Raw genomic sequence first — 25,246 nt, forward strand, 5'->3', positions numbered from 1 at the left:
ACACACTGCGAATGAAACAAACTTCTGCTTCTACAGTATATTTATATACAGTGTATATATGAATATTTTGCCATTTAATTTTAAAATATTGATTGATTCTATATCTATAATCCACAACAAAATTATTTTATATTTTTCAATCATTTTTTATTATATTATGTCATATGCAGTGATGCATGGAATTGTAGTTTATTCCTTTATTAAAAACTATAAGGACAGGGTAATATACCTTTTGTCTTTTCTGCCGATTTTCAAATACTACGTTTTGTTGTTGCTTGAAATCAAGGTTTGTAATGGTGTGATTCATCTAAGAGCTGGTTGGGTGGTTGATGGCTTAGGAACTCTCATATGAATGATTTTATGAAATCCCTGTGGAAAAAAATGAATGGGAAAAATGCATCTGGAACCAAGACAGCTAAAAAAAAAAAAAAATATGCACACTGTTGCACTCTATTGCAAAAAATAAATTTCTGAACAAGTTTCCTGAAAAATACACCCATCTGCCATCCATTTGGCAAAAGGATTGTCCCACCCCAAACGTCGGGCTGGTCAGGATGCTCAAATAAACAGAACAGTGTTTTGATGGTGCCACAAAACCACAGTGTTTACACTTTTTCGGGAAATCAGCCTCCAAATTGCTTGCTTACATTTTGTCTGTTTGATGAAAGGCATGTATCTCCAAAAATTCATTTTTCAAAAGCATGGAAAATCTTACAAAATTAATTAAAATAACATAGTCACCATTAGCACCATAAATAGAATTCTATCATGACACATCTTTTCGTGAACTGATATTCTAATTGGACTTATGGTACATGGATTTTTGTTAGCGAACGTGGACACGGTTTTCTTATCATGGGTTCCAATGGCACATGTTCAGTTACAGACTCGAGTCTAACTGCCTGTTGCAGCGACCTCAGGACAGCTCTCAGATGTTGCATGTGCCGCTGCCAGTCATTACTATAAATAATAATATAATTTAAATACATGGCGGCATATGCTATATGTGGTCTAAGAATTTTGTCCATGAGATGCTGAAACGTGGCAGGGGCCCTGAACAAACTGAACAGAAAAGTCACAAATTGGTGTAAGCCAAACAGTGTGGAAAAAGCAGGTTTTTTTTTTCTCTGGAGATTGGAGTTAAAGGGATCTGCCAATAACCCTTTAAGTCCAGTGTCTAATAAAATGTAGCCATGCCCAACCGATTGAGCAACTCGTCAATCTGAGGCATCGAGTACGCATCAAATTTGGACACCGCATTCACTTTGCGATAGTCTACACAGAACTGGACCGTTCTGTTGCTCTTAGGTACCAGAGCCACCGGGCTGGCCCAGTCGCTGTGCAACTCTTCTATTAAGCCCAATTGCCTCCAATTCTTCCTGAACAACCCTTTTCTTGTGTTCAGGAAGGTGATAGGGGTGGCTACGAACCACCACCACCGGGGTGGTCTCGATATGGTGTTCTGAGGTTCGTGCGACTGGGGAGAGGCAAGCACACATCCATGAATTCCACTTGCAACTTGGCCACATCTGTGAGCTGCAGTGGCGAGAGGTGGTCTCCACACTGGACCGGGGTGAATAAATTTGGTTTGAGAGTCCCCTCCGGCCCGAGCTCCGCCCTCTCTGGGACTACTGTCGCCAAGGCCACAGGGACCTCCTCCCTCCATGCTTTTAGGAGGTTGAGGTGGTACATTTGACATGCCCCTCCCCTGTCCGTTCACCTAACCTCATAATCGAGATCTCCGACTCGCCATGTGACCTCAAAGAGCCCTTGCCACTTGGCGAGTAATTTAGAGCTTGATGTGGGCAGTAATACAAGCACTTTATCTCCCATGCGAATTCCCGTAGACGATTGCCTCTGTCATACAGTCGGCTTTGACGTTCCTGAGCTTGGAACAAATTCTTCTGTGTTAATTGACCCAAAGTGTGGTGTTTTGCTCTAAGATCAAGAATGTACTGAATTTCATTTTTACTGTTTGAAGGTCCCTCATCCCAAGCTTCCCACATCACGTTAATCACGACAGCCATACAGCAGCTCGAATGGGGAAAACCCTATGGAGGCTTGTGGGACGTCTTGCACTGCAAATAATGGGTTCGAGCCACTTATCCCAATTTCTAGCATCCTCATGTACAAACTTACAAATAATATTTAAGGTTTTATTAAATTGTTCCACCAGCCCATGTTGGTAAACACTGGTGCGAATTGCTTTAATGCCTAACAATTCGTACAGTTTGCGTAGTGCTCATGACATTAATGTAGTGCCTTGATCAGTGAGGATTTATATTGGAATCCCCACTCAGGAGATGATTCTGAAGAGTGCCTCCACAACACTATTTGCTGAGATGTTGCGTAGGGGCACTGCTTCTTGATATCGCGGTGAATAGTCCACCAGAACTAATACAAAGCGATGCCCACGTACGGTCCGTTCTAATGGCCCGACAAGGTCCATGCCAATTCTTTCGAAGGGGACCTTGATTAGCAGTAGAGGGCACAATGGCACTTTTGGGGTGGCCAGTGGATTCACCAACTGACATTCACGGCACGCTGCACACCACTTGCGAACGTCCCCATGAATGCCGGCCAAAAAAACGGGCCATTATTCGGTTAAGGGTTTTCTTGTGACCTAAATTGCCAGCCATTGGATTATGGTGAGCCGCCTGGAAGAGGGTTTCTTGACGGCTCTTCGGTACTAATAATTGGGTTGTATTTTCTTTTTGTTTGAGTGTCCTGCATCATTCGATACAACCAATCTTTAATAATTGAAAAATATGGGTATGTGAGTGAGCCTTCAGGCCGGAGCTGTTGACCATGAGAGGGAAATCCCCTTCAGGGAATCCCCTGAGGATAGGAATTCCCTCTCTTGTGTCGCGGAGCAGACATAGACAGCCTCTCCAGCCATAACATCATACGTCACACACCGAGACCCATCCACACATATTTCCCTTAATAAATTACTAAAATCAGGCCAATTAGTTCCCAAAATCAGTGGATAGTTGAGGCGGGAATTAACCACGGCCTCTATGCTTCTTTCACCTAAATAGTATCTCGGTAACTCAATAACCTGTGATTATCCCCGTGCACACACCGCACACTCACCCGTTTATTCGTACCCAATGCCCTGCCTTGCACCAAGTGTTGGTGGATAGAGGTTTGGGTGCAAAAGCTTGATATGTTTCCCCTTTTAAACTCACCGGTATCCGATACATCCCTGCCCTATCGGGGCTGACCTGCGGAGCGTCGGGAATCCGGATCAGCGTCCCCTTCTCCATCACTGGACACTGATCCTGGCAGAGCCTGGCTTCCCCACCACTCACACAGACCGGTCAACATGAGTATTTTTTTATTACTCCTTTAGTGTCAGACACAACATAAACAAAAAAGGCTCTTTGTGGCCAAATAAACACACGGGCAATTCAAATGAGAGTTCACATCAATATTCGTGGTTACACACACACAGCCGACTCTCTCTCTGCTTTCTCTTTTTGTCGACTGATGCGTCTGTTGGCTTTTTCAGGTCTCCTTCCGCCATCACTATAACAAGAGGCAAGTGTTAATGATAATGACAGCCCAGGTGACGAGCCTTACCGCTCTCCCTCTCCCGCAGACAAACACGATCACACCCCCATCCCCACACTCCTGCATGCATGATCTGCTAACCACCTATGTGCCAATCAGTAGGTTTTAATTAGGTAAAGGAGGCCAGAGTGTCACCTTTAGCAATCGGAGGGTACAGTTGCTTCATCTCCACCACCTCCTCATTCCCTGGCTGCCCACACTGTGTCTCCTGCAGTTGGAGTTGCATGCTGTTCACAGATTGTGTAAAGACATTTATGTACACTGGTGGCCAAAAGTTTGGAATAATGTACAGATTTTGCTATTTCGGAAAGAAAATGGTACTTTAATTCACCAAAGTGGTATTCAACTGATCACAAAGTATAGTCAGGACATTACTGATGTAAAAAACAGCACCATCACTATTTGAAAGTAATTTTTTTTTATCAAATCTAGACAGGCCCCATATCCAGCAGCCATCACTCAAACACCTTATCCTTGAGGAATCATGCTAAATTGCTAATCTGGTACTAGAAAATCACTTGCCATTATATCAAACACAGTTGAAAGCTATTTGGCTCGTTAAATGAAGCTTAACATTGTGTTTGTTTTTGAATTGCCACAGTATGCATTAGACTGGCATGTCTTAAGGTCAGTATTAGGTCAAAAATGGCAAAAAAGAAACCGCTTTCTCTGGAAACTCCAAAATTGCCCAAAAACAGAAGATTTCATACAAAGGTGTACACTACAGTCCTCAGAGACAAAGGACAACTGGCTCTAACAAAGACAGAAAGAGATGTGGAAGGCCAGATATACAACTAAACAAGAGGATAAGTACATCAGTCTCTAGTTTGAGAAATAGATGCCTCACATGTCCTCAGTTGACAGCTTCATTGAATTCTGCCTGCTCAACACCAGTTTCATGTACAAGAGTAAAGAGAAGACTCAGGAGTGAAGGCTTTATGGGAAGAAATGCAAAGAAAAAGCCACTTTTGAAACAGAAAAACAAAAAGAAAAGGTTAGAGTGGGCAAAGAAACACAGACATTGAACAACAGATAATTGGAAAAGAGTGTTATGGATCTTAATCCCATTGAGCTTTTGTGGGATCAGCTAGACCGTAAGGTGCGTGAGAAGTGCCCGACGAGACCACATCTGTGGCAAGTGCTACAGGAAGCATGGGGTGAATTGTCACCTGAGTACCTGGACAAACTGACAGCTACAATGTCAAGGATCTGCAAAACTGTCATTGCTGCACGTGTATATTTTTGATGAGAACTCTTTGATATAGTTTAAGAAGTTCTGAACATTTTTTTCAAATTGTAATAGTAATTTTCACATTATTAATGTCCTGACTATACATTGTGATCAGTTGAATGCCACTGTACTAATTAAAGTACTCATTTCTTTCCATAAGAGCAAAATCTGTACATTATTCCAAACTTTTGGCCGCCAGTGTACTCTTGGGGAGCTTTAGGGGGCTTTCAAACTGGGCACGTTTGCTGTGCTCCGATTCTGAGAGCAGTTGTTCCCGGTGTCCCCCGCAGCGTTGGTCTGGTTTCACACTCACTTGATTCTATCGAACCCTGGTCCATTTGCGTCATCACAAACACGCATTGAGAACACAACGCGACTCATCATACTTTTTTTTAATTTTTTTATTTTGGTGCCATTATGCACAGCAGAGTGAACGACAACTGCGTATATGTGCGCTTCATGGCGTAACTCATCAGATGTCCAGGGGAAGGCGGCTTGCTGCTGCTCGCAAACAGCGTTTTTTGAGGAGACCGCTGATTGCAAGGAATTCATTTGCATCTTTGTTTACACTGCACGCTTACGCTTGTGTCCAAGGTGAAGTTATCGCCACTGTCATCTCCTAATATACCATAAATTTATAACCTATAATAGTAATTTTATATAGTATTTATATGATAGATAAATAGACAGATATACAGACAGACAGACAGTATTTATAGTGTTGATTGTACTTGTATGTCATTGTGGTGTCATTACTTTTTTGGGACTTTCAGGATGGAAAAGCATATTTCAGAGAAATGTTGATTATAAATATACTTGTATTTTATTAAATACTGCAAAGTGTGTGTGTGTGTGTGTGTGTGTGTGTGTGTATATATATAACACACAATCTAATTAAAAACTGACTTTCACCTAGTATTTGTGTACTATGTACTTTTTTTGTTCTTATTAAAGTATCAGTAATTAGCTTTGCAACATGCTAACTAATTAGAATGAACTGTATCATCAGACTAGTCTCTCGTGCACTTTGCTATTTGTGTTGCATGTGAATTGCTTTAAATCAGTCACGTATCACTTTTAATTTCAATTAGAAAGATGTCTTAGAAGGTACAGTTGAAGTCAGAAGTTTACATACACTTAGGTTGAAGTCATTAAAACTTTTTTTTTTTTTAACCACTCCACAGATTTCAAATTAGCAATCTATAGTTTTGGCAAGTCATTTAGAACATCTACTTTTTGCATGACACAAGTAATGTTTCCAACAATTGTTTACAGACAGATTGTTTCACTATACCACAATTCCAATGGGTCAGAAGTTTACATACACTTAGTTAACTGTGCCTTTAAGAAGCTTGGAAAAGTCTAGAAAATGATGTCAAGCCTTTAAGCAATTAGCCAATTAGGCTAATTGGAGTCAACTGGAGGTGTACCTGTGGATGTATTTTAAGGTGTGCCACTTTGCTTGACATCATGGGAAAGTCGAAAGAAATCAGCCAAGACCTCAGAAAAGAAACTGTGGACCTCCACAAGTCTGGTTCATCCTTGGGAGCAATTTACAAATGCCTGAAGGTACCACGTTCATCTGTACAAAAAATAGTACGCAAGTATAAACACCATGGGACCACGCAGCCATCATACCGCTCAGGAATGTGATGCATTCTGTCTCCTAGAGATGAATGTAGTTTGGTGTGAAAAGTGAAAATCAATCCCAGAACAACAGCAAAGGCCTTGTGAAGATGCTGGAGGAAAGAGGTAGACAAGTATCTATATCCACAGTAAAATGAGTTCTGTATCGACATTACCTGAAAGGCTGCTCAGCAAGGAAGAAGCCACTGCTCCAAAACCACCATAAAAAAGCGAGACTACTGTTTGCAGGTGCACATGGGGACAAAGATCTTTTTGGAGAAATATCCTCTGGTCTGATGAAACAAAAATAGCAAACTAGCAAACTCCAGGGGTGGTAGCCAGCGTCTTTACCCCTGAGCTACCCAGGCCCCCTGAAATTTTACATTCTTAAAATAGTGATCCTAACTGACCTAAGACAGGGAATGTTTTGTACAATTAAATGTCAGGAATTATGGAAAAGCTGAGTTTAAATGTATTTGGCTAAGGTGTATGTAAACTTCTGACTTCAACTGTAACTCCATGTGTAGACAGTAGTCAGTGATTGAGGAAGCTTGCTGGGTTTCGGAACAGCGTTTATGTATTTATTTAAGGCAGATAGTGTCAATTCCATAAGTTGCTATGCATGTATAATGCATATGTATGCATATATTATCTCTATCCATCTCCATAATGTCTTATCCAATTATATCCTGCTCTTCAGGGTCCTTTATGATACAGTGATATTCATTGTAATAAAGAACTAGGGATGCGCATGAGTAATCAACTAATTGAGAAATCATTCTGCACCTGCTATTAAAAACACTGTTTAAAAAAGGTAAAAAACATAATATTTTTAATAGACTTAAAATAATACTTGAATATCAAGCTGACTTTCCTTTGTGTATTTGCCTACCGCTGGCAACTCTGAATTATCCTGTACTTTCTGTCTGGATCTCTCACTAAATCTCGCAGTTACAATTGAGTCCTTTCCTTTGGGGGTGCTGTGGATGTGTGTCGTCAAGTTGTTGCATGAGAGGAGACATGATGCCATCTTAATGTGTTTTCAAGCAAAGCCAAGTGTGGCAATACTTGTAATATTTTGCTTCTTATTGAATTCTACTCTATTGGTATTAGTTTCTTGTTGGAGTCATGCATACCAATGGACAAGGATCTGTTTTTATGGTGAAAAGAAAATGTGAAGTGGTACAAATATTTCAGAAGCTTTCAGACCGGTATGTGTGTGTGTGCATTCAATCTCCGAACACGGGCAGAGCGCATTTTATAAAAAGCAAACTTTCACCACTTGTTTTTCAGAATAATGACATGAAATTATAAAAATCTGATTGCCTTTTTATGTAGACTCAGATTATATATATGAGCATTACCCTAATGCTGTCCGCTTTGGTTTGTATTTAAGCTCCGTGTGAGTGCAAATGTTTTTACTGTTATTTTTAAATCTTTTCTTTATTATTATTAATGCATATAGTTCTTTTGATTTTTTTTTTTCCCCAAAATAAAAGTATAGTATGTTGAAATTAGCTTATTTTGAAAACCGTTCTTGTTAATGTTTGTGAATAAAATAATCAGTGACTTTTTGCACTAGGTGTAAATAGAAACAAAAAGCATCTTCTGTACAGTAAGTGCAAATAGTGGCAGATACTATTTGCACCCCTAATTAAATACGAACATGCAGTATAGGGGCATCATTGCAGCATGTTTATTATGTTTATTTACACCAACCCCTACACCTAACTATAACCTTACCTTACAAATAGGACACTTGGATTTATTACAGTAACCATCGTATCACCATGTTATTTTGTAGCAAAATCATAGTAACCACAAAATTAAACATGGTTGGTATATAAACACCAGTGAAGACAGGAAACAGGATGGGAAACAATTGAGACAAAAAGCGGAATCGAAGCCGGGTCGTCCACACGATAAAGCAAATCCACACCGTCGTTACACCCCACACCACTGTGGTGACACTAGGGGCGCAGTTTGTCTTTAATTTCTGTGTTTCCACCAGAATATTGGAGTGCAAATAGTCAAGCTATGTTGCAGATGCTATTTACACTTAGTGCAAATAAAGTGCTATGTGCATATAGCCTCTGCCTAAAATAAAATATAAATTTTACATGTCATACTTGATATGTTTTTTACTAACATTTTAATTTACAAGTAATCGATTACTTTTTTTGTGTGTGTGGGTTAGATTACTTGACTACAAAATTATTCAGATGTCCATCCCTATAAAGTACTCTGTGTGACACACAGTCTAGGCAAGCATGTTACCTATCGTCTTAGGCAGTAAACCTATCTTCGCCACTGTCCACTTTTTCTGGTCTACACCTCCACACCTACCTCTTGCCTTTGATCTCCCTCTCCTCTGTCAGCTGTTATATAAAGTGGTCTGCAGAGGGCTTGATTCCTCCCATGACTATATTTTACACATCATGCACACATCAAAAGGAGAAAAATGACTGAAAATGACATAAGATCAATTTTAAAGTTTTTACTGATGACTCCAGATTAACAGCTCTTGTTTTTGCTGTTTATTATCAACATTAAATCTCTAGTTAAGTGACCGGTGCTAGAATATTGCTCTAATGGAGATGTATTAATTAGCACATTAGATACATTAAGCTTATTATACTATCTGACATTTTAATCAAGTTATTAGGTGCTGTGATGCCAGTTGACTGCTAAGCTTTTGTTTTGGGGATAGAAAGCATTATGTGTGCCATGTGGCTTTTAATACCAGCCTCTTTAAGCAATTAACCTTGAAGCTAGCATATCAGATTGATCTCAATTAGAGCTTCATTCCACAATAAAGAATATCATTTTTACAGAATAGCTTTTATTCTTTTTATGATTCTGGAAAAGGGCTGATCAGACAAGAACAGTTATGACTATTCAGACCACTGTTGAATGACATTTTAACAAATTGTTCCCCCATTTTAAATGCTTGTAGCAAAAGTGTTCAGAAATTTTCAGTGAGCCTCCCTCCCCCATCTTTTCACTTATCATTGAAAAATATTACCACCAAAAATAAAGAGTGAAAAGAAACTTTACATGGTGTACTTTCCCTTATCATAGAGCTCAGACATGTGTGCTGCTTTGCAGTGGTTTATTTCAACAGATAATGTGCTCCCTCTTTGGGTTTCAAATTTGTTTTTGTGATATTTACCCCTTTGTTTCAACTCCTCATTAGCATTCAAAAGGTGTTGCTTCGGTACAAAGTAGCATCTGATTTATTCAATAATTTATTAATTGGTTAATTAATCTCGTTGAAACAGACGCCTTTAGGTTTTAATCCCCTATGCCTTTGGCTCGTCAATAAAAAGCAAACCTATCCTCGTTTCTCTTCTCGTCATTTTGATATTGCCATTTCCTTTGTGTCTGGAGCACTACTCCTCATCAACTTGGCACTCCCCTGATAATTCTTTAGTCTCGTTTTTATAGTTTGTTTGTGTTGGTCTTTTAAACCGCCTGAATGTGGCGTGTTAATCTGTGCCACCTCACTGCATTTATTACACAACAAGGTCTTTCTTTCACTCGTATCTCTACACCACACTTTCCTCCAGGTCCCTGGGATTGACAACCATGCTACTGCTTGAGTTAGAAGCAGAGTTGGAGTTGGAAACCAAAGCATGGAGATAGTTCTGCGTCAGAGCATTGCCGTACTGCTCACTTCCTGTGCTGGATGTGCTGGTTGTGGCAGAACAGTGGACCAGCAAGCCATGTAGCGACTGGCTACGACGGGTCCAGATAACACTCAGCCGTTTGGCGTAGCTGTAGCATGTGGTGGTGGTGATTTCACCCACATCGAAAGAGCAGCTACGCTTGGTTTTCAGTGCCTGCCTCAAGTCCGACCTTCCCTCCCTTCCTTCCTCTCCATCTTGTGTCAATGGGAAGGAGGCCAAGACTTGTCTGTCTTTCTCCAGAGACTTTCTCCGCAACTTGAGCCTGCCTGTTTGCTTCACAGCCTTTTTTGTAGGGAGAGGCAGTGTGTTACTTGGGGAGTAGTAGATTGTCAGTCTCTCACTCTCTGGTGTGAGTGGAGTTAAACATTTTTCCCGCACCACCCCTTCTCCCCTACCACATGTGTCTGTGCTCTGGCCACGGTGTGGCTCTGGGCTCTGTTTAGTCTTGTGTTTGGATTTTTCCTGTGTTGATTTTGTTCTTTGGGCCAAGACGCCATTTGGCAATGCCACCATCATCATACTGTTGTTTCCATTTGTCTGAGCATAAACATCCACCCCGTTGGCTGGCAAAAACTTGCCCGCTCTGTTGGCATCGTCCTGACACTCTCCACAGACACGATGCCGCACCATCATGGCTACGGTGAAAACCAGAAGGGTTACCACGACCATGCCACCCACCATCACTGTCAGTGTGCCACCCAGGAAGTGAGCATGCAGAGAACGGCATTCTGGATAATCCTCTTTAGTGCTGAACTGGATGCAGCCCAACACCTTTGTTGTCACCAAGGTGGAGATGCCATCATCAAATATGGCCAAGACGCACAGGCTGTAGTCTGCTCCGGACACCAAGTTTTTCAGCAGGAAACTGTTAATAGATGGAGGCAGAATCCTAACACCAAATAGAAAAAGAAGAGAGAACATTGAAAAGAAATACAAGGTAAAGAGTATACAGATCAAATACATTTTAAAGAGATACAAATCCGAATTCAAACTCGTGTGAAGTTATATTCTTCATATGACATATTTTTCCATGGAACACAAATGAGGCAGAATATGTATGGGAAAAAAAGATGAAAGTGAATCATGATTAAGGTTAAAGAACTGCCTAACATTTCCCTTTGCGTTCCATGGACAAAAAGGCATGTGGGTTCGCAACAACATGAGGTTGAGTAAATGAAGACATAATTTTAATTTTGGGTGAACAATCCCTTTAAGGTATAACTAGGTGAACTTAAAGTTAAGCTCTGTTTTGTAGCCCTCAATCTAACACCCTGAACGAAGGGGTTTCAGAAAATGAGTAGATTAAGAGAAACTACAGTTTTATTAGATGATGCATTTTTACATTAAAGCTCAGACTTTTAGTCTAAAGGAATACACTAATCTTTACAGGGCAAAATCTGCCATCTCTCCCGGAAACAGGGTCTATACCGTCCTCTTTAATGGACTTCATTGACTGTGTCCTCAGGATTTGCTTTGGCTGCTTGGTATATATGCCCTTAATGAAAATGTTGTGGATGGCTACACATGACTCAAGACTCTAAATTCATTTCACATTTAGAGTTAATTGCCGGTTACTTGCGAAGGACCTTGAACATTTTCTAATTTGCTCTGGTTTCAATAAGTTCTTTGCTGCCGCCTCTTTTAGATTCAAGAATCTTTTGTCAGATTCATCGTTATTTATTTATTTATTTAAAACACAGTATCTTCCCTTGATTATCAGCCTTGGTAAAAGGAACTGTAGTGTTATTGAATAAGCTCTGCACTGAAAGGAATCAAAGACTGTTCACATGCAAGCAGTATTTTTGAGCTCAGTGTGGCACTGCATATCAATGAGACATTTGCATGCTTATCTGCATATTACGTTTCCTATCTTTTATGGATGATTGTAAAGTACAAGCTTCACAGTAAACTTGTCTTAATGATCTGTTGTTAGTAGTTGGGATAGTTGACTCAAAAATGGGAATGTTTTCATCATTTTCTAACATTTGTTGTTCCATAAACATGAACCCATACCATGAAGGTGAACAAAACCCTTTCAATCAAAGTGAATGGTGACTGAGACTGTCTTTCTGCCTAACATCTCCTTTTGTTTTCCATGGAAGAAAGAAAATTATTCAAGGTTTTGGGTGCGTTTCATGGTTTTTAACAACAGGAGGGTGAGCAAATAATAACAATTTTCATTTTTGGGTGAACTTAATCCTTTAAGGAGGCCGTAGATGGAGAACATGCCATTTTAGTTCAGGACACATTTTCACAAAATATGAATTGTGATGCTTATTGTTTTTTTTTTTTTTTTTTTTTTCATATACATAAACTAAAGCTGATGTGTGTAATTTTTGCAAATTCTTTCTCTCATCCCAGCTTAATAGGTCCTGTAAACAATTCCACCAGATTTAGCTGTTGAAAAATCCACACCCCCTCTTTCTAAAACCCTGCACTCCAAAGACACGCACGCACACACACACAGAGACACACTTGGCTGTGAGTAGGACACCGTACCAGCACTTATATGAGCATATATGGGCTGCCCTGTGTGAATGCGCACAATTATTGACAGTATGCGATTTCAAACGCAGCCAGTGATTATTTTTGCAATTCCGTTTGGGGTTGCTGGTCACGCAGAAATCACACACTTCAGCTTATAAACATTCCACTGAATTCCAGATAAAGTTAATGTTCAAACCAGATATATGGTAGGGCTTTTTTATACAATTCCCTACCAAAAGTAAATGGAAGAATATCAGTGAACAAGTCTATCTATTCATGAGACCTGTTAAGCGATTCAGTAAGGGTTGGAAGTCATTGTGCGTTAATGTATGTTCTTTTCCAGAGTGGCTTACTGTGTTTACACTTGGAGAATCCTGCATGTTGATGCGAATAGCTGTAGTAATAGGTCCATTATTATGATGCCTGGCCTCCCACTCATCCACTTCTCTGCCTGCCATCACTCAGGAACTGTTGCTTCCTCTGCTGCCCTCATACCCCTCTCTGCACATCCCATCCACCATTGTCTATATATATTTCTCTCCATGTCACACAAACATGGCCTCTCACTTTCATCATGTATTATTGATTCCCATCAATGCTTCTTCCTTTGTTAAGCCTCTGAAGATATGTCCTTAGCATGTCAGAATGGATTCTTGTATACACGTGCGGTGATTGGATATGTTGCGTGTGTGTATGGTGGAGACTCTGAGCTCCTGGAAGGTTGAGAAGGGCAAGAAAAAAGGCAATGAGAGGAGAGAGTGAAATGAACGAATCAGATGTTAAAATGGAGTATGGCATGGAGAGATTTCTTTTTTATTTACACCATGTCTCATGTAGGATATTTGAATTCAGCCTGGCAAAGCCACTTTGTTTTTGAGACTAGGGAATATATTCACATTTTTCAATAATTAGGGTCCGTTCAAACAGAACATGTTTTTGCATTTGTCTGTACTGTTTTTTATTTTTTTATTTTTAAAAATTTTTGATCACGTGCTAGATGGACATTTGATAGTTTCCCCATATTTCACTGGCATCATGAGCAGAAGCATCACGTTTTCAAAGTAATATTAGCAACCACAGACATATTTCTGGCAATTTGAATACACTATCTTTAAACAGAGGCCCCGTGTTTTGTTTGTACACATTAAACAGCTGCATTCAAATGGTGTGCTCTCTCTAGACTTTAATATATGAGTTGCCCCAAAACCACAGGGATGGTGGGAGCAACTATGGCAGAGAGAGACATCTGATATGAGGATGTGCAATTTATTTAAGATAACTCCGTCTCTGTGGTGTGCACTAGTTCTCCCTCCATTTATATCCATTTCACTCTTCCTGATGCACTGTGACACCATCCTCAAACATGTAGGTTTTGCTCTTTTAAAGGGTCCATTCTCATTTTCCCCAGAGTCAGCAGGTCCTCTCACTCCACTGCTCTGCTTTCTTTACCCTCCTTGGCTATAAATAGCCACCTATATCTGTTTAACCTCATGGCTCAGCTTGAATCCTCCCTCCCATTTTGGGGCTGTGTCTGTTTCCTTTGGCCTTATCCTTTTATCAATATCTAAGACCTATAATCCATGGACATGAGCAACCAAGGATGTTTACATGCATTCACTCCCACTGAATGACTGAAAACCAATACATCTTTTTCATATTTTGTCAAAAACATTGTGCTTCCACAATACAATAAAAAGGCTTGCTGTTGTGATCAAGAAACTAAATATCCTTACCTGTAAACGAGTGCATCGTCTGCTGTGCTGTTGTACTGGATCTGATACATCCACACCAGGTATGGTGTTGAAGAGCGACCCATTTTCCATTGAATCTGGGCTGAATTAGATGTTACACCCAGAACTCCGACCAAGTTTTCGATTCCTCCATTACTGCTTCCCCCTCCCCTATCTCCAGCCTCTTCCTTGCCTCCAGTAACATTCCTTACGGTCACCACGCCAGTCCCTCCACCTTCAACCCCACCACGCCCACTGCTAATATCAGAGGAGCCTGGGTCTCTATTGTTGATTAGGGATATCGTGCCATTTCCCCGATGGGGCAGAGGGATGATCTTTAAGTCCACCAGAGCTGTGGATTCCCCTGCTGCATTGATGGCAATGCATGTGTAGGTCCCATCATCTCTAGCACGGGTGACTAGAAAATCCAGTGTGCCATTGTAGTACGAGCGAATGCGACTGGAGTTGGCCACTATGCGGTCATCTGGTGACACCCAATGAATGACTGGCTCAGGGTCACCAATGGCTCTACATTTAAGCGTGGCTCTTTGTCCCTCTAGCACCCACAGTTTGTTGGTATTACGGGTGATCAGTGGAGGCTCACAGGTAAACTCTTCTTCTGGGATGGACCAAAAGTAGCGCCCCGCCAAATAAGCAGGTGTAGCACATGTCTCCATGTCGTCTTCACGAATCAGTCGTCGCAACCACAACAGCTCACAGTTGCAGTGCAGAGGATTCCCGCCAAAGTTTAAGCTGATGATAGAATTGTACGGTGTTGGACTGACAACCCCAATCTGTGATCTGGAGAACAGTGGATCAGGGGGTAGAGTCTGTAGTCTGTTTGAGGTCATATCCAGTCTGGAGAGTTTGTAGAGCTCACTGAAAGAACCCTCATCAATCTGGTCTATTAGGTTGTGGTCCAGGTTTAAGGTGTGCAGGCTAGCCATGTTCTGTATGGCTTCCCAGGGAACCCTGCGCAGGTTGTTATAAGAAAGGTCCAGATCCTCCAGAGTCAGCAGGAAGTCATCGAATGCATCTCCAGAAACATTAGTAAGCTGGTTATTGTTGATGATGAGATGCTGAAGGTTAACAAGACCTGTCAGATCCTGAGGTCCCACCACAGTGAGACGGTTGGTGTCGAGGTGAAGGGAACGCAGACTCTCCAGATCAGAAAAGGCCAGCGGCTTTAGAGCATGGATGGTGTTACGTGACAGCGTCAGGTCAACCAATCCTGTCATATTTGCGAAGTCCGGACCTCCCACTTCCAGGATATAGTTGTCTGCAAGACGGAGCTCCACAGTGCGGCGATCAATGTTCGGTGGCACAAAAAGAAGACCTTTATTCACACAGAGTGTGCTCAGAGACTCCGATAGGTTCCGACACACGCAGTGGATGGGGCATATGGACACCATTCCCCATGTCTCCCCTGCTGACACATCTGGTACACTTAGCAGTACAGAGCCAATGAGGCCAAGCCAGAGGATTGTTGATTGTGGCATTGGACACGGGTGGACACTTATTGTGCTGACAGGGATAGATAATGAAGAATATCTCCCTGACTGGTTCCATTTCAAGTTGTCCTGTTCTTGCAACAGATTTTTTCTTCTAGATGGACTCCCTGGGACTTTGCGTAGCATGGTAATCCAGGTTGTCCACAGACCTGTTCAGAGAAAACAAACATTAGCGCCTTAATTTCTATTAGTTATCCAGTTACAAACTTGCAAACTAATAACTAGTTGTATGTAAAAGCTAAGGTGTGTAATTTCTGTGCTACTAGCTTCACCAAATGGAACTGTAAAAATAATCACTGTTTTCAAACTGATTCCATAAAACTCCTCTTGTATTGGTTGTACAAACAGATAAGCCACTATTCCACAGTCGGGCTGAATGGTTACCGTTGCTGAATCTTGCCATTCTAGGCTTATCGGCATTGTTCATTTCTTTTTCTACTGAAGTGTGGCATAATCAGAGTTAGAATGGACTGACCGAGCAAGTTACCAATTGTGAGTCACCACGTCACGAAAGGTGTTCCACCAGCCATGGTTGAGTGGAACCTAGCCTGGGAACAGTTTGTAATTGTACAGTACCTAACCATACTCAAGTGGAAATGCTCCTGGAACGTTACTCAACATGCTCAAAACCGTTCTGCTCAGTGGTGGAAAAGTAGCCATAGTCTCCCCCAAACCCACCATTGGCAGAGCCAAAGTTTCTGTGTCAGCATGGACAGATCGCTCAAACAAAATATTCTGATAGTGCCACAAAGCCACAGTTTTACACTTTTAGATGAAATCAGCCTACAAAAGAATTACTTATTGATGATTCTGCATATTAAACTGGGATATGAGAAAGAACTTTAACATCAATCAAAATTACACATGTCAGTTTTAAAGACTATAAGAAGTGGAGCACTTTCTGTCTCCACTTTCTGCCTCCCTAAATCATCGTACTGCTCCACCATTCATAGATCCTCAGCACAAATGCAGTTATCCATTAATTACCACAGAGACTTGGGAGGTGTTTTGCCTACTTACTCATCCAGTATAAGCTTGCTTCATCTAACAATGTATCAGTTCACAGAGGAGCTAATCGAGAGCCAAGTTACTGATGTCCAATGCTTCAGATTAATGATCTACCAGGAATCCTTAGACAGTTGTTTAGATTTCAAGGCATTTATCTTGTACCCAGCAAGTGCAGTAAGAATCTTAAACTTTTTTCCCTAGGATTGTAAGCGAGAGAGAGAGAAAGAGAGACGCGATGTGGCTGCCAGGGACAAACCCCCAGATGATCAGTCACATTCTAAGTGATGAATGCCTTGGCTGTCTTCTGTATCGCAGATGTGAGATTAGGTGGCTGTTGTTGTGGTTGTGTGTGCAGACAAAGTGTATCTATTTACCCAAGTCTTATGTCCTTCTGTTTGCTGCTCCCAGTTCTTCTACGGGGGTCTGATTGCTCCATTAACCTGATACATAAATCTGTGTGTGTGTCTTTTCAACCAACCAACCAAATCAAGGACAGTTGGGAGGGAGAAGAGCAACAGACAGGACTGCAGTGAGTGTGTAAATAAATGAAGTTTGATTGCTTTTATAAGTGTGACTGAAGCACTGTGGAATCTAAGGCACAAAAGTCCCTGAATATTTGCCAATTCTTGACTGGGTTTAATTATCCTGTCAGTTGGCATCAACAAATGTGCATTATGCTGCAATGTTGCACACTTCTGTTTGTTTCCTCATGTGGTATTGGCCTGCTCGTTTCATCCTTACATAAAGACTCAAATGACACACTCACAAATCACAGTTTTTTCATATGAGAGGGTTAATGCAGGCAGGGGGAAAGGGAGAGATGAAGAGATGAGATGGGGCAGCATGAGGAATAGAAATGTATCCTATAAATAAGCAAGTGCAATTGACTCAGAGCTGTATGTGTGCAAATTTTCTTCAATAGTGCACATAAAGACTGAATTCCCTGTGGAATTTGGGTTCATTGTGTGCTGCATTTGGAATTACACACTGTTAATATTGTGCAAACAGTTGGCAAACCCCATTGCTTTCCGCCTGCCAGTATAGGTTAGTTTTAAGTATGGAGCAAAAGGGAGGAAAGGAGAAACAGAAAAACATTTTTTTATTGTATATGTACACATACTGCAATTTTTCATACCTGTTGTGTCTGTTAAATCAAGATTTAAAAGGTTTCTGACCTGTTCCGTTCTTTTAAAGTTAAACTGCCCAGCTAGACCCCTCATGTCTTGTGATGAGAATCCAGAGTGAAACTCTCTTTGTAAATGACAAAAAATCATGACACTGTGATCAGTGGTCAAATGGATGAATTTTAGACAGTCACATTATTACTGCTTTGGTGTTCTTTGCTTCGCTGTGAGTCACTCTGCCTCATGTCCATAATCCTCAGTGTTACACAGAATATGGTACGTCTGGATAATTTTTTTCTTGATTGTCATTAGCTGTCTTGTCTTTATATCCTGGGGTCTGAAACATTTGTACGACAGGATTCTCCTTCAGTAGTCAATAACAAAAGTCCATTTCACCACAGAGCATTTTCTGGTGAAAGCTTTATTATTCAAATCATCTTATCTTCAAAAGGGGACTTAAGTAGAAAGTGTGTTCCAATCCATCTCAGAGCAAACTGCCAAAAATAAACAAAAATCCCATTTAAATGTTAAATAAATAAAATGCTTCCAAGAGTAAATGCTGATAATGGATCTCTATTCTTTTTTTGTTATCATATATTCAGTCTCTTTTTGTTCTCTTGCATAACATCTCCATTTGCCTCGCAACATACAATGCCGCAACTTTAATTGTTTTATTAAAACTGGAATGCAAACAATGCTGAGTATCATTCCGGTGTGCTTGCTGATGTCTGCGTCTTATGCTATTGAGGAACCCAAATTAATTGATTCTTCCTGTAAACTGGTGCATTAAAGCAAATAATCCAATTAGACCTGCTTTCAAGCAGACCCTGTGGGTTCTGTCTGAGACTAACATATGTATGTGTGTGTGGACTCTCTAGTCTATATGGACTTATGGTGTATTTCTGATAAGATCATATTCACTGCATGATTTCCTTCATCTCTTTCAATCCCTGTTGTTTTCTCTGATTAATCCAACCTCAACTGTTTTAGTATTTCTAGTTTTGAGTTATCTCTCTTTTGCTCCTATCCTTACATCTGTATCCCCTTACCTGTTCAGCATTAGCCTTTCCTAAAAAAAAAAAAAAAAGAGTGATCAAAAATCTACCAACCTTGTTTTATTTTCAAATTCCATGTCCATCTGAGAGATCTGCAGTCTTATCCATGAGTCCCATTCCTTCTACATCCTCTCTTCTCTCAGGTTCCTCAAAGAAAGCTTTTGGATAGCATCCTTATCTCTCACCACTGCCTCGCTTTTGTTTTACTCATGCAAACGGTCCCATGAAACCTTGCCCTCAAAGTAGGAAATCATCACCTACAGCCACAAAGAACCTTCAAATAACCGTGTGCATGAGCCACAGCTGTTGTCTCTTATTGCCTGGTCAATCAATGCCTTGTTTTTGCTGTTTCCTTCCAGCTTCATATTCTTCAGCTGCAGGAGTCTGTGATTTGTTTGCTTTTGATGCATGGAGCAAGTCGATGTTTGTGAGTGCAAGGTGTGTGCGACTGCAATGTGTCTGCTAAAGCAAGGGTAGCGTAAGCGTGAGGGAGGGAAGAGAGAAAGCAAGAGAAAGCGAATGGGAGGGGGGAGGGGGGTGGTAGAGCCTGAAGCATCTTGGCTCTCGGTATGAGGGGAGAGACTAAATGCAATGGGAAAAACAAGAGAAGTGCATTGGTTGGGCAGTTGGATATAGACTGGAATTGTCCAAAGCTTTATCTTGAGTTTTTGCCACAAACACTGCAAAGTCCAAAGTCATTATCAGCAGAACAGAGTAGATTTTCACGCTCTGTAAATGCCAAATTGTTATGCCCCATTGAAAACAGATACTAAGAGTAGCTAATCTAGAGAACTTTATGGCTTACCCTTTAAAGTAGACCAATGTAATCACCCTTCACCTCAATATAATCAGAGTATGAGGCTAAAGCCCTATTCGGATGGGACATTATGAAAAATCATGTTTTACAGATTTGCTTTGTAATTGTAAAACCTTCCGAACTGAACATGGCACATGTTTTTCCAACACAACCTTGGTAAAAAGCAACTTACCTACTGTTTTTCGGCTATCTTGGGAGACCTCTTGAGAAATCAAACCCGTATAGGAATGTCTGATTGCGCGTTTCTTTTTTTTTTTTTTTTTTTTTTTTTTATAAACGATGCTTCTCATTTATTTTATGATATTTAAAGAGAGAAAGTGTAAGTTGACCCAAAAATGAAAATTCAGGCATCATTTACTCATCCTCATGTTGTTCCGAACTCATATGAGACTATTGACTTAATAGCAGCGTCGGATATAATTCTTTCCTTAATTAAATCTCTTTACATATACACTCACTGAGCTTTTTATTAGGAACACTATGGTCCTAATAAAGTGACCGACGTGGTCTTCTGCTGTTGTAGCACATCAACCTCAAGGTTCAACATGTGCATTCTGAGATGCTATTCTGCTCACTACAATTGTACAGAGTGGTTATCTGAGTTACCGTAGCCTTTCTGTCAGCTCGAACCATTCTGGCCATTCTCCATTGACCTCTCTCATCAATAAGGTGTTTCTGTCCGCAGAACTTCCGGTTACTGGATGTTTTTCTGTTTTTGGCAACATTCTGAGGAATCTACTATAGACTATTGTGTGAGAAAAGCTCAGGAGATCAGCAGTTACAGAAACACTCAAACCAGCCCTTCTGGCACCAACAATCATGCCACGGTCGAAATCATCACATTTTTCCCCATTCTGATGGTTGATGTGAACATTAACTGAAGCTCATGACCCGTATCTGCATGATTTTACACCGATCAGCCACAACATTAAAACTACCTGCCTAATATCATCCCCCTTGTGCCACCAAAACAGCTCTGTCCCGTCGAGGCATGGACCCCACAAGACCTCTGAAGGTGTCGTGGTATCTGACACCAAGACGTTAGCAACAGATCCTTTAAGTCCTGTAAGTTGTGAGGTGGGGGCTCCATGGATCAGACTTTTTGGTCCAGCACATCCCATACTCATGGGAAGCTCAATTGGGTTGAAATCTGGGGACTTTGGAGGCCACGTCAACACCTTGAACTCTGTCATGTTCCTCAAACCATTTCTGAACAATTTTTGCAGTGTGGCAGGGCACATTATCCTGCTGAAAGAGGCCACTGCCATCAGGGAATACCATTGCCATGAAGGGATGTACATGGTCTGCAACAATCTTTAGGTAGGTGGTACGTGTCGAAGTAACATCCACATGAATGCCAGGACACAAGGTTTCCCAGCAGAACATTGACCAGAGCATCACACTGCCTCCGCCGGCCTGCCTTCTTCCCATGGTGCATCCTGCTGCCATCTCTTCCCCAGGTAAACGATGCACATGCACCCGGCCATCCACATGATCTTAAAGAAAACATGATTCATCAGACCAGGCCACCTTCTTCCATTGCTCCTTGGTCCATTTCTGACGCTCACGTGCCCATAGTAGGTGCTTTCAGTGGTGGACGGGTCAGCATAGTAGCTGTTCTGTGGGATTGGACCAGACGGGCTAGCCTTCACTCCCCATGTGTATCAATGACCCTTGGGCGCCCATGACCCTGTCGCTGGTTCACCGGTTATCCTTCCTTGGACGACTTTTGGTAGGTACTAATCACTGCATACCTGGAACACCCCACAAGACTTGCCGTTTTGGAGATGCTCTGACCCAGTCAGCTAGCCATCACAATTTGGCCCTTGTCAAAGTCGTTCAGATCCTTACGCTTGCCCATATCCCACCCCTTGACAGGTGCCATTGTAACAAGATAATAAATGTTATTCACTTCACCTGTCAGTGGTTTTAATGTTGTGGCTGATCAGTGTATATATAGTAGTTGTAAAGGTGTTCTTGTACACCTAAAAAGTGCTCAGTGAGTGTATATACACTTGTATATAAATACTTATATAGGATAGCTATCTATTCTGCGTGCACCGCGAATGAGAGAGGGAAGAAGCACGCGCGGCCTGTGGTGAACTAAAACTTTGTAAACTCTGCTCCAGATATTCTCTTTTTTAAATAATATTATTAATTATATTTAAACATTAACATGACAGTAATTTAAGCACAGCGTTTGTAAAAATATAAAGCCAAACGTAAATGTGTAAAATTGAACAGTTAAATTGGGAAAAATATTGACCGACTAGTAATTCCAGTGTCTACTAGCAGCATCAGTACCGTTTAGCCTTGCATATCCCTAATATATACATAGATATAATAACACATATTTAAATCTTATTTATTTCATTGAGTTTTGTGATGCATGGATCCAGAGCACATGATTTTCCCCAGCACCACATCCAGACAGCAGACACAGTCATCTTTTGTAAAAGCTACAGAGATCCCAATCCCGTCCCATACAGTACAGTTTGTGGTTGCTTGGCACATTAATATAGAATGTGCACTCACGGGTGTGGAGTAAAGTCATTTTACAATGACTTTAAACACTGCTTGTCGAATTAGAATTTAGAGTCAAACTACCTGTTTTTGTAATACAGCTTTACACAACCTGCAAAAGTTGAACCAGAAAGGCAGTGAAACAGCCAAATATGTTCAGGCCAAGTTACACTCTTTATCCATGACTAATTTTCTCCCTCTGATTCCCATAATCTTCGTTGTTTTTCTGGGCTCAGTGATTTTAGGTGTGTGTGAGTCACTCACAGTCTCTATGCAGGGCTATATATAGAGGCCTGACTACATGCAAGCACAGCTAAGCGGACAGCACGCAAGCACGCCAGCGGCCCACTTCTAGCCCAGCTTCATGCTTTTGGAGCATGTAAACGATAGGCTCAGTCTGCTACATCTCACCGCGTCTGACGTATCACACTCTTGAGAGCTAGATTTGGCCAGTGAGCCAGAATCAGTCTCTGTTCAGTTAAATCATTTTTCAGACAATGACAAATGATCGATAATACATCTAAGTTACATATGACAACAATTAATTATTCATATGTGTAAGTTGCACCTGCATAAAGAAAGTAAAGCAACTGCTGAATCCAAGCTTCAGTTCATTTCTGTGAAGAAGGACAGGAGTTTCGATATTTCAGCACCATGGACAGCTAATCTGTAGAGTAGGAACTCGTAGATATGTCATTAAAGCACCAAACTTTGAGCAAGTCAAACTGTTTAAATCTGTGAGGCAACGTTGTAACATCACCATCTGTACCTCCATCTGTCTCTCTTTACAGGTCCCATGCCTGGATGGTTGGTATTGTAGCTGCTCATTTTAACTCTGCTCTTTTCAATATGGCCGGTGCTTATTTCTTAGTGTAAAAAAATCCACATAGTCTTGAGATTTCTGCAGGCTATCTGTGCTTAAATGTTAAACTCTCAAACTCATTCTCTCTCTCTCTTTCTTACTGCTCCTCAACTTGATCCAGCAATTGTGAAAAGCTTGTGGGCAAATAACTTTTTCTGGTCTCATGTAGATTCAGTCCACTGGTAGAATGCAGTCCCCTTTGGACCCCAAAGGGGGACAGAGTTCAGTGGCCTGATTCAAAATGATAGAAAATTGTTTAAGATTCATGTAGTATTAAGCAGGAAAATTATTTTAATTAAAGACATAGTTCACCCCAAAATTTAAATTCTGTCAGCAGTTACACACCCTCATGTTGTTCCAAACCCATTACTTTTTTCTATCGTGGACAAACAAAAGCATATATTAGGCAGAATGACAGCTTTAGTCACCATGTACTTTCATCATATTTAATAAATATGCCGTGGAAGTGAATGGTGACTGAGACTACACACTGCTTAATATCATCTTTTGTGTTCCATGGAAGAAAGAAAACCATACATGTTTTTAACAACATGGGGGTCAGTAAGTGAAATTCTCCCTTTAACCATCTGAAACTGAACTTTAATTGCTAGAAGCTGCATTATTTAGATGACAAAAAAACTGGGGACTTTTAAAGAGGATGAAAAAATGTCCCAAGCAGACATAAAGAGACTTCAGGCTCAAGTGCAATCTTCACAAGCAAAGTAATATCAATGCTACCACCAATTCAGCCGCTGTGGAAACGTCGCTCTGGTTGAGACCATAACTCATGGTGTAGCACTAACTCTCTGGGAAACAGTTACAAAAACAGGCTTTCAAAGCATACATACATTAGAAACTCTTTTTAATACTGGTTAAAAAGCATCCCAGGTACCTCATGAAGTTGAGAGAATGCCAAGAGTGTGCAGAACTGTAATCTAGGCAAAGGGTTACTACTTTGAAGAAGCTAAAATATAAAATAGTATTAATTTGTGAACATTAAGGTTAATATTATTCCTATACTTCTGTGTTTCTTCATGGTTTTGATAAATGTATTATTATTTAAAAATGTTATAGTAATTATAAAGAATGAGTATGTGTCCATGCACCTCACCAGTTGTGTATAATGTGTTATGAGTTTGTTTATGGGAAGATGGATGCAGAGAAGGAGAGGTTTTGGAATAAGGAAGAATTCTGCATCTTGGTCCTGCAGTCAGATGAATCTGGGTCAGAGTGCTGGCAGATTAAAAGTCTTTCCAACCCTCAATTCTAGGAAGAAGAGATGGACTGTCTCTTTCAGTTTCTTCTCTTCCTCATTCTCAATCTCTCCTTCTCTTTCTCATTCTTTGCTTAAGGCATCTGCTAAATCCTCCATCGAGAATCAGTGTGTGATGTGTAAGAATGTAGGTGGCAGGGGTGCAAAAGCCAAGTGCTAAAACTAAAGGCATCAATTAACACTTATTCTGTTAGTCTCTCACATCTGCTTCGACCCACCCCCCACCCCATGTGCCCCAACTCACTCCTCTCACAACGAACCTTCTCCCCATTTCATACTCTTGCTTTCATCTCTATTGACACCAGCTCACTCCAGTACATCTCCCATATTATCTTATCTCCTCCGGCAGTTATCGGAGTCCACTATCGACAGTCACGCTAATGGATTCTGGAAATTCCTTCATGTTTAGCCATTGGTTAGTTTCGGCTTAGAGGGCTGGAAGGTCACATGAAGCAGACTATACCAAGCATGGAGGGCTTTAAATATAGTGCGTGTCAACTCCGAATATGGAGTAATTTCTTAGTGCTGTATCTGTTAGAAGAGCTTCTTCAGTGACCCGAACCAAATTCGCACACATTCACAGGCTGTGTTTGATAGTGATGGAAAGGCATATCGAGTGTTCAGATAATGGTATTGATTGTAGAACTGCCTACCGAATGGCCCCATCTGCCCTGTCTACGACCATTAGCACCTTGCTCAGTGTGTGTGAGCACAATCTTGGATTGGTCTTCTTC

At 40.9% G+C, this 25,246-nt stretch overlaps 2 protein-coding genes across 3 annotated transcripts in view; one reads left to right on the plus strand and one right to left on the minus strand.

Moving 5' to 3' along the window:
• The window catches only part of LOC127429062 (pyruvate carboxylase, mitochondrial), a 185,594-nt gene that overhangs the window by 108,192 nt on the left and 52,156 nt on the right, over positions 1–25,246 (plus strand). The gene's annotated exons all lie outside the window — the stretch shown is intronic.
• On the minus strand, positions 8,955–19,483 carry LOC127429064 (leucine-rich repeat and fibronectin type-III domain-containing protein 4-like). 2 transcript variants are annotated; one of them, XM_051677827.1, is made up of 4 exons: positions 19,092–19,483; positions 18,034–18,476; positions 14,343–15,999; positions 8,955–11,011 (listed from the first exon to the last, which is right to left on the minus strand). In XM_051677827.1, exons 3-4 carry the CDS (start codon positions 15,974–15,976, stop codon positions 9,982–9,984), a joined length of 2,664 nt encoding a protein of 887 aa, XP_051533787.1. In that variant the 5' UTR covers positions 15,977–15,999; positions 18,034–18,476; positions 19,092–19,483; the 3' UTR covers positions 8,955–9,981. The 2 variants fall into 2 exon arrangements, with proteins under 2 accessions (XP_051533787.1, XP_051533786.1); XM_051677826.1 differs by lacking the exon at positions 18,034–18,476.

This window comes from Myxocyprinus asiaticus, chromosome 38 (assembly GCF_019703515.2).
Source record: "Myxocyprinus asiaticus isolate MX2 ecotype Aquarium Trade chromosome 38, UBuf_Myxa_2, whole genome shotgun sequence".
In the NCBI taxonomy this organism is placed as follows: domain Eukaryota; kingdom Metazoa; phylum Chordata; class Actinopteri; order Cypriniformes; family Catostomidae; genus Myxocyprinus; species Myxocyprinus asiaticus.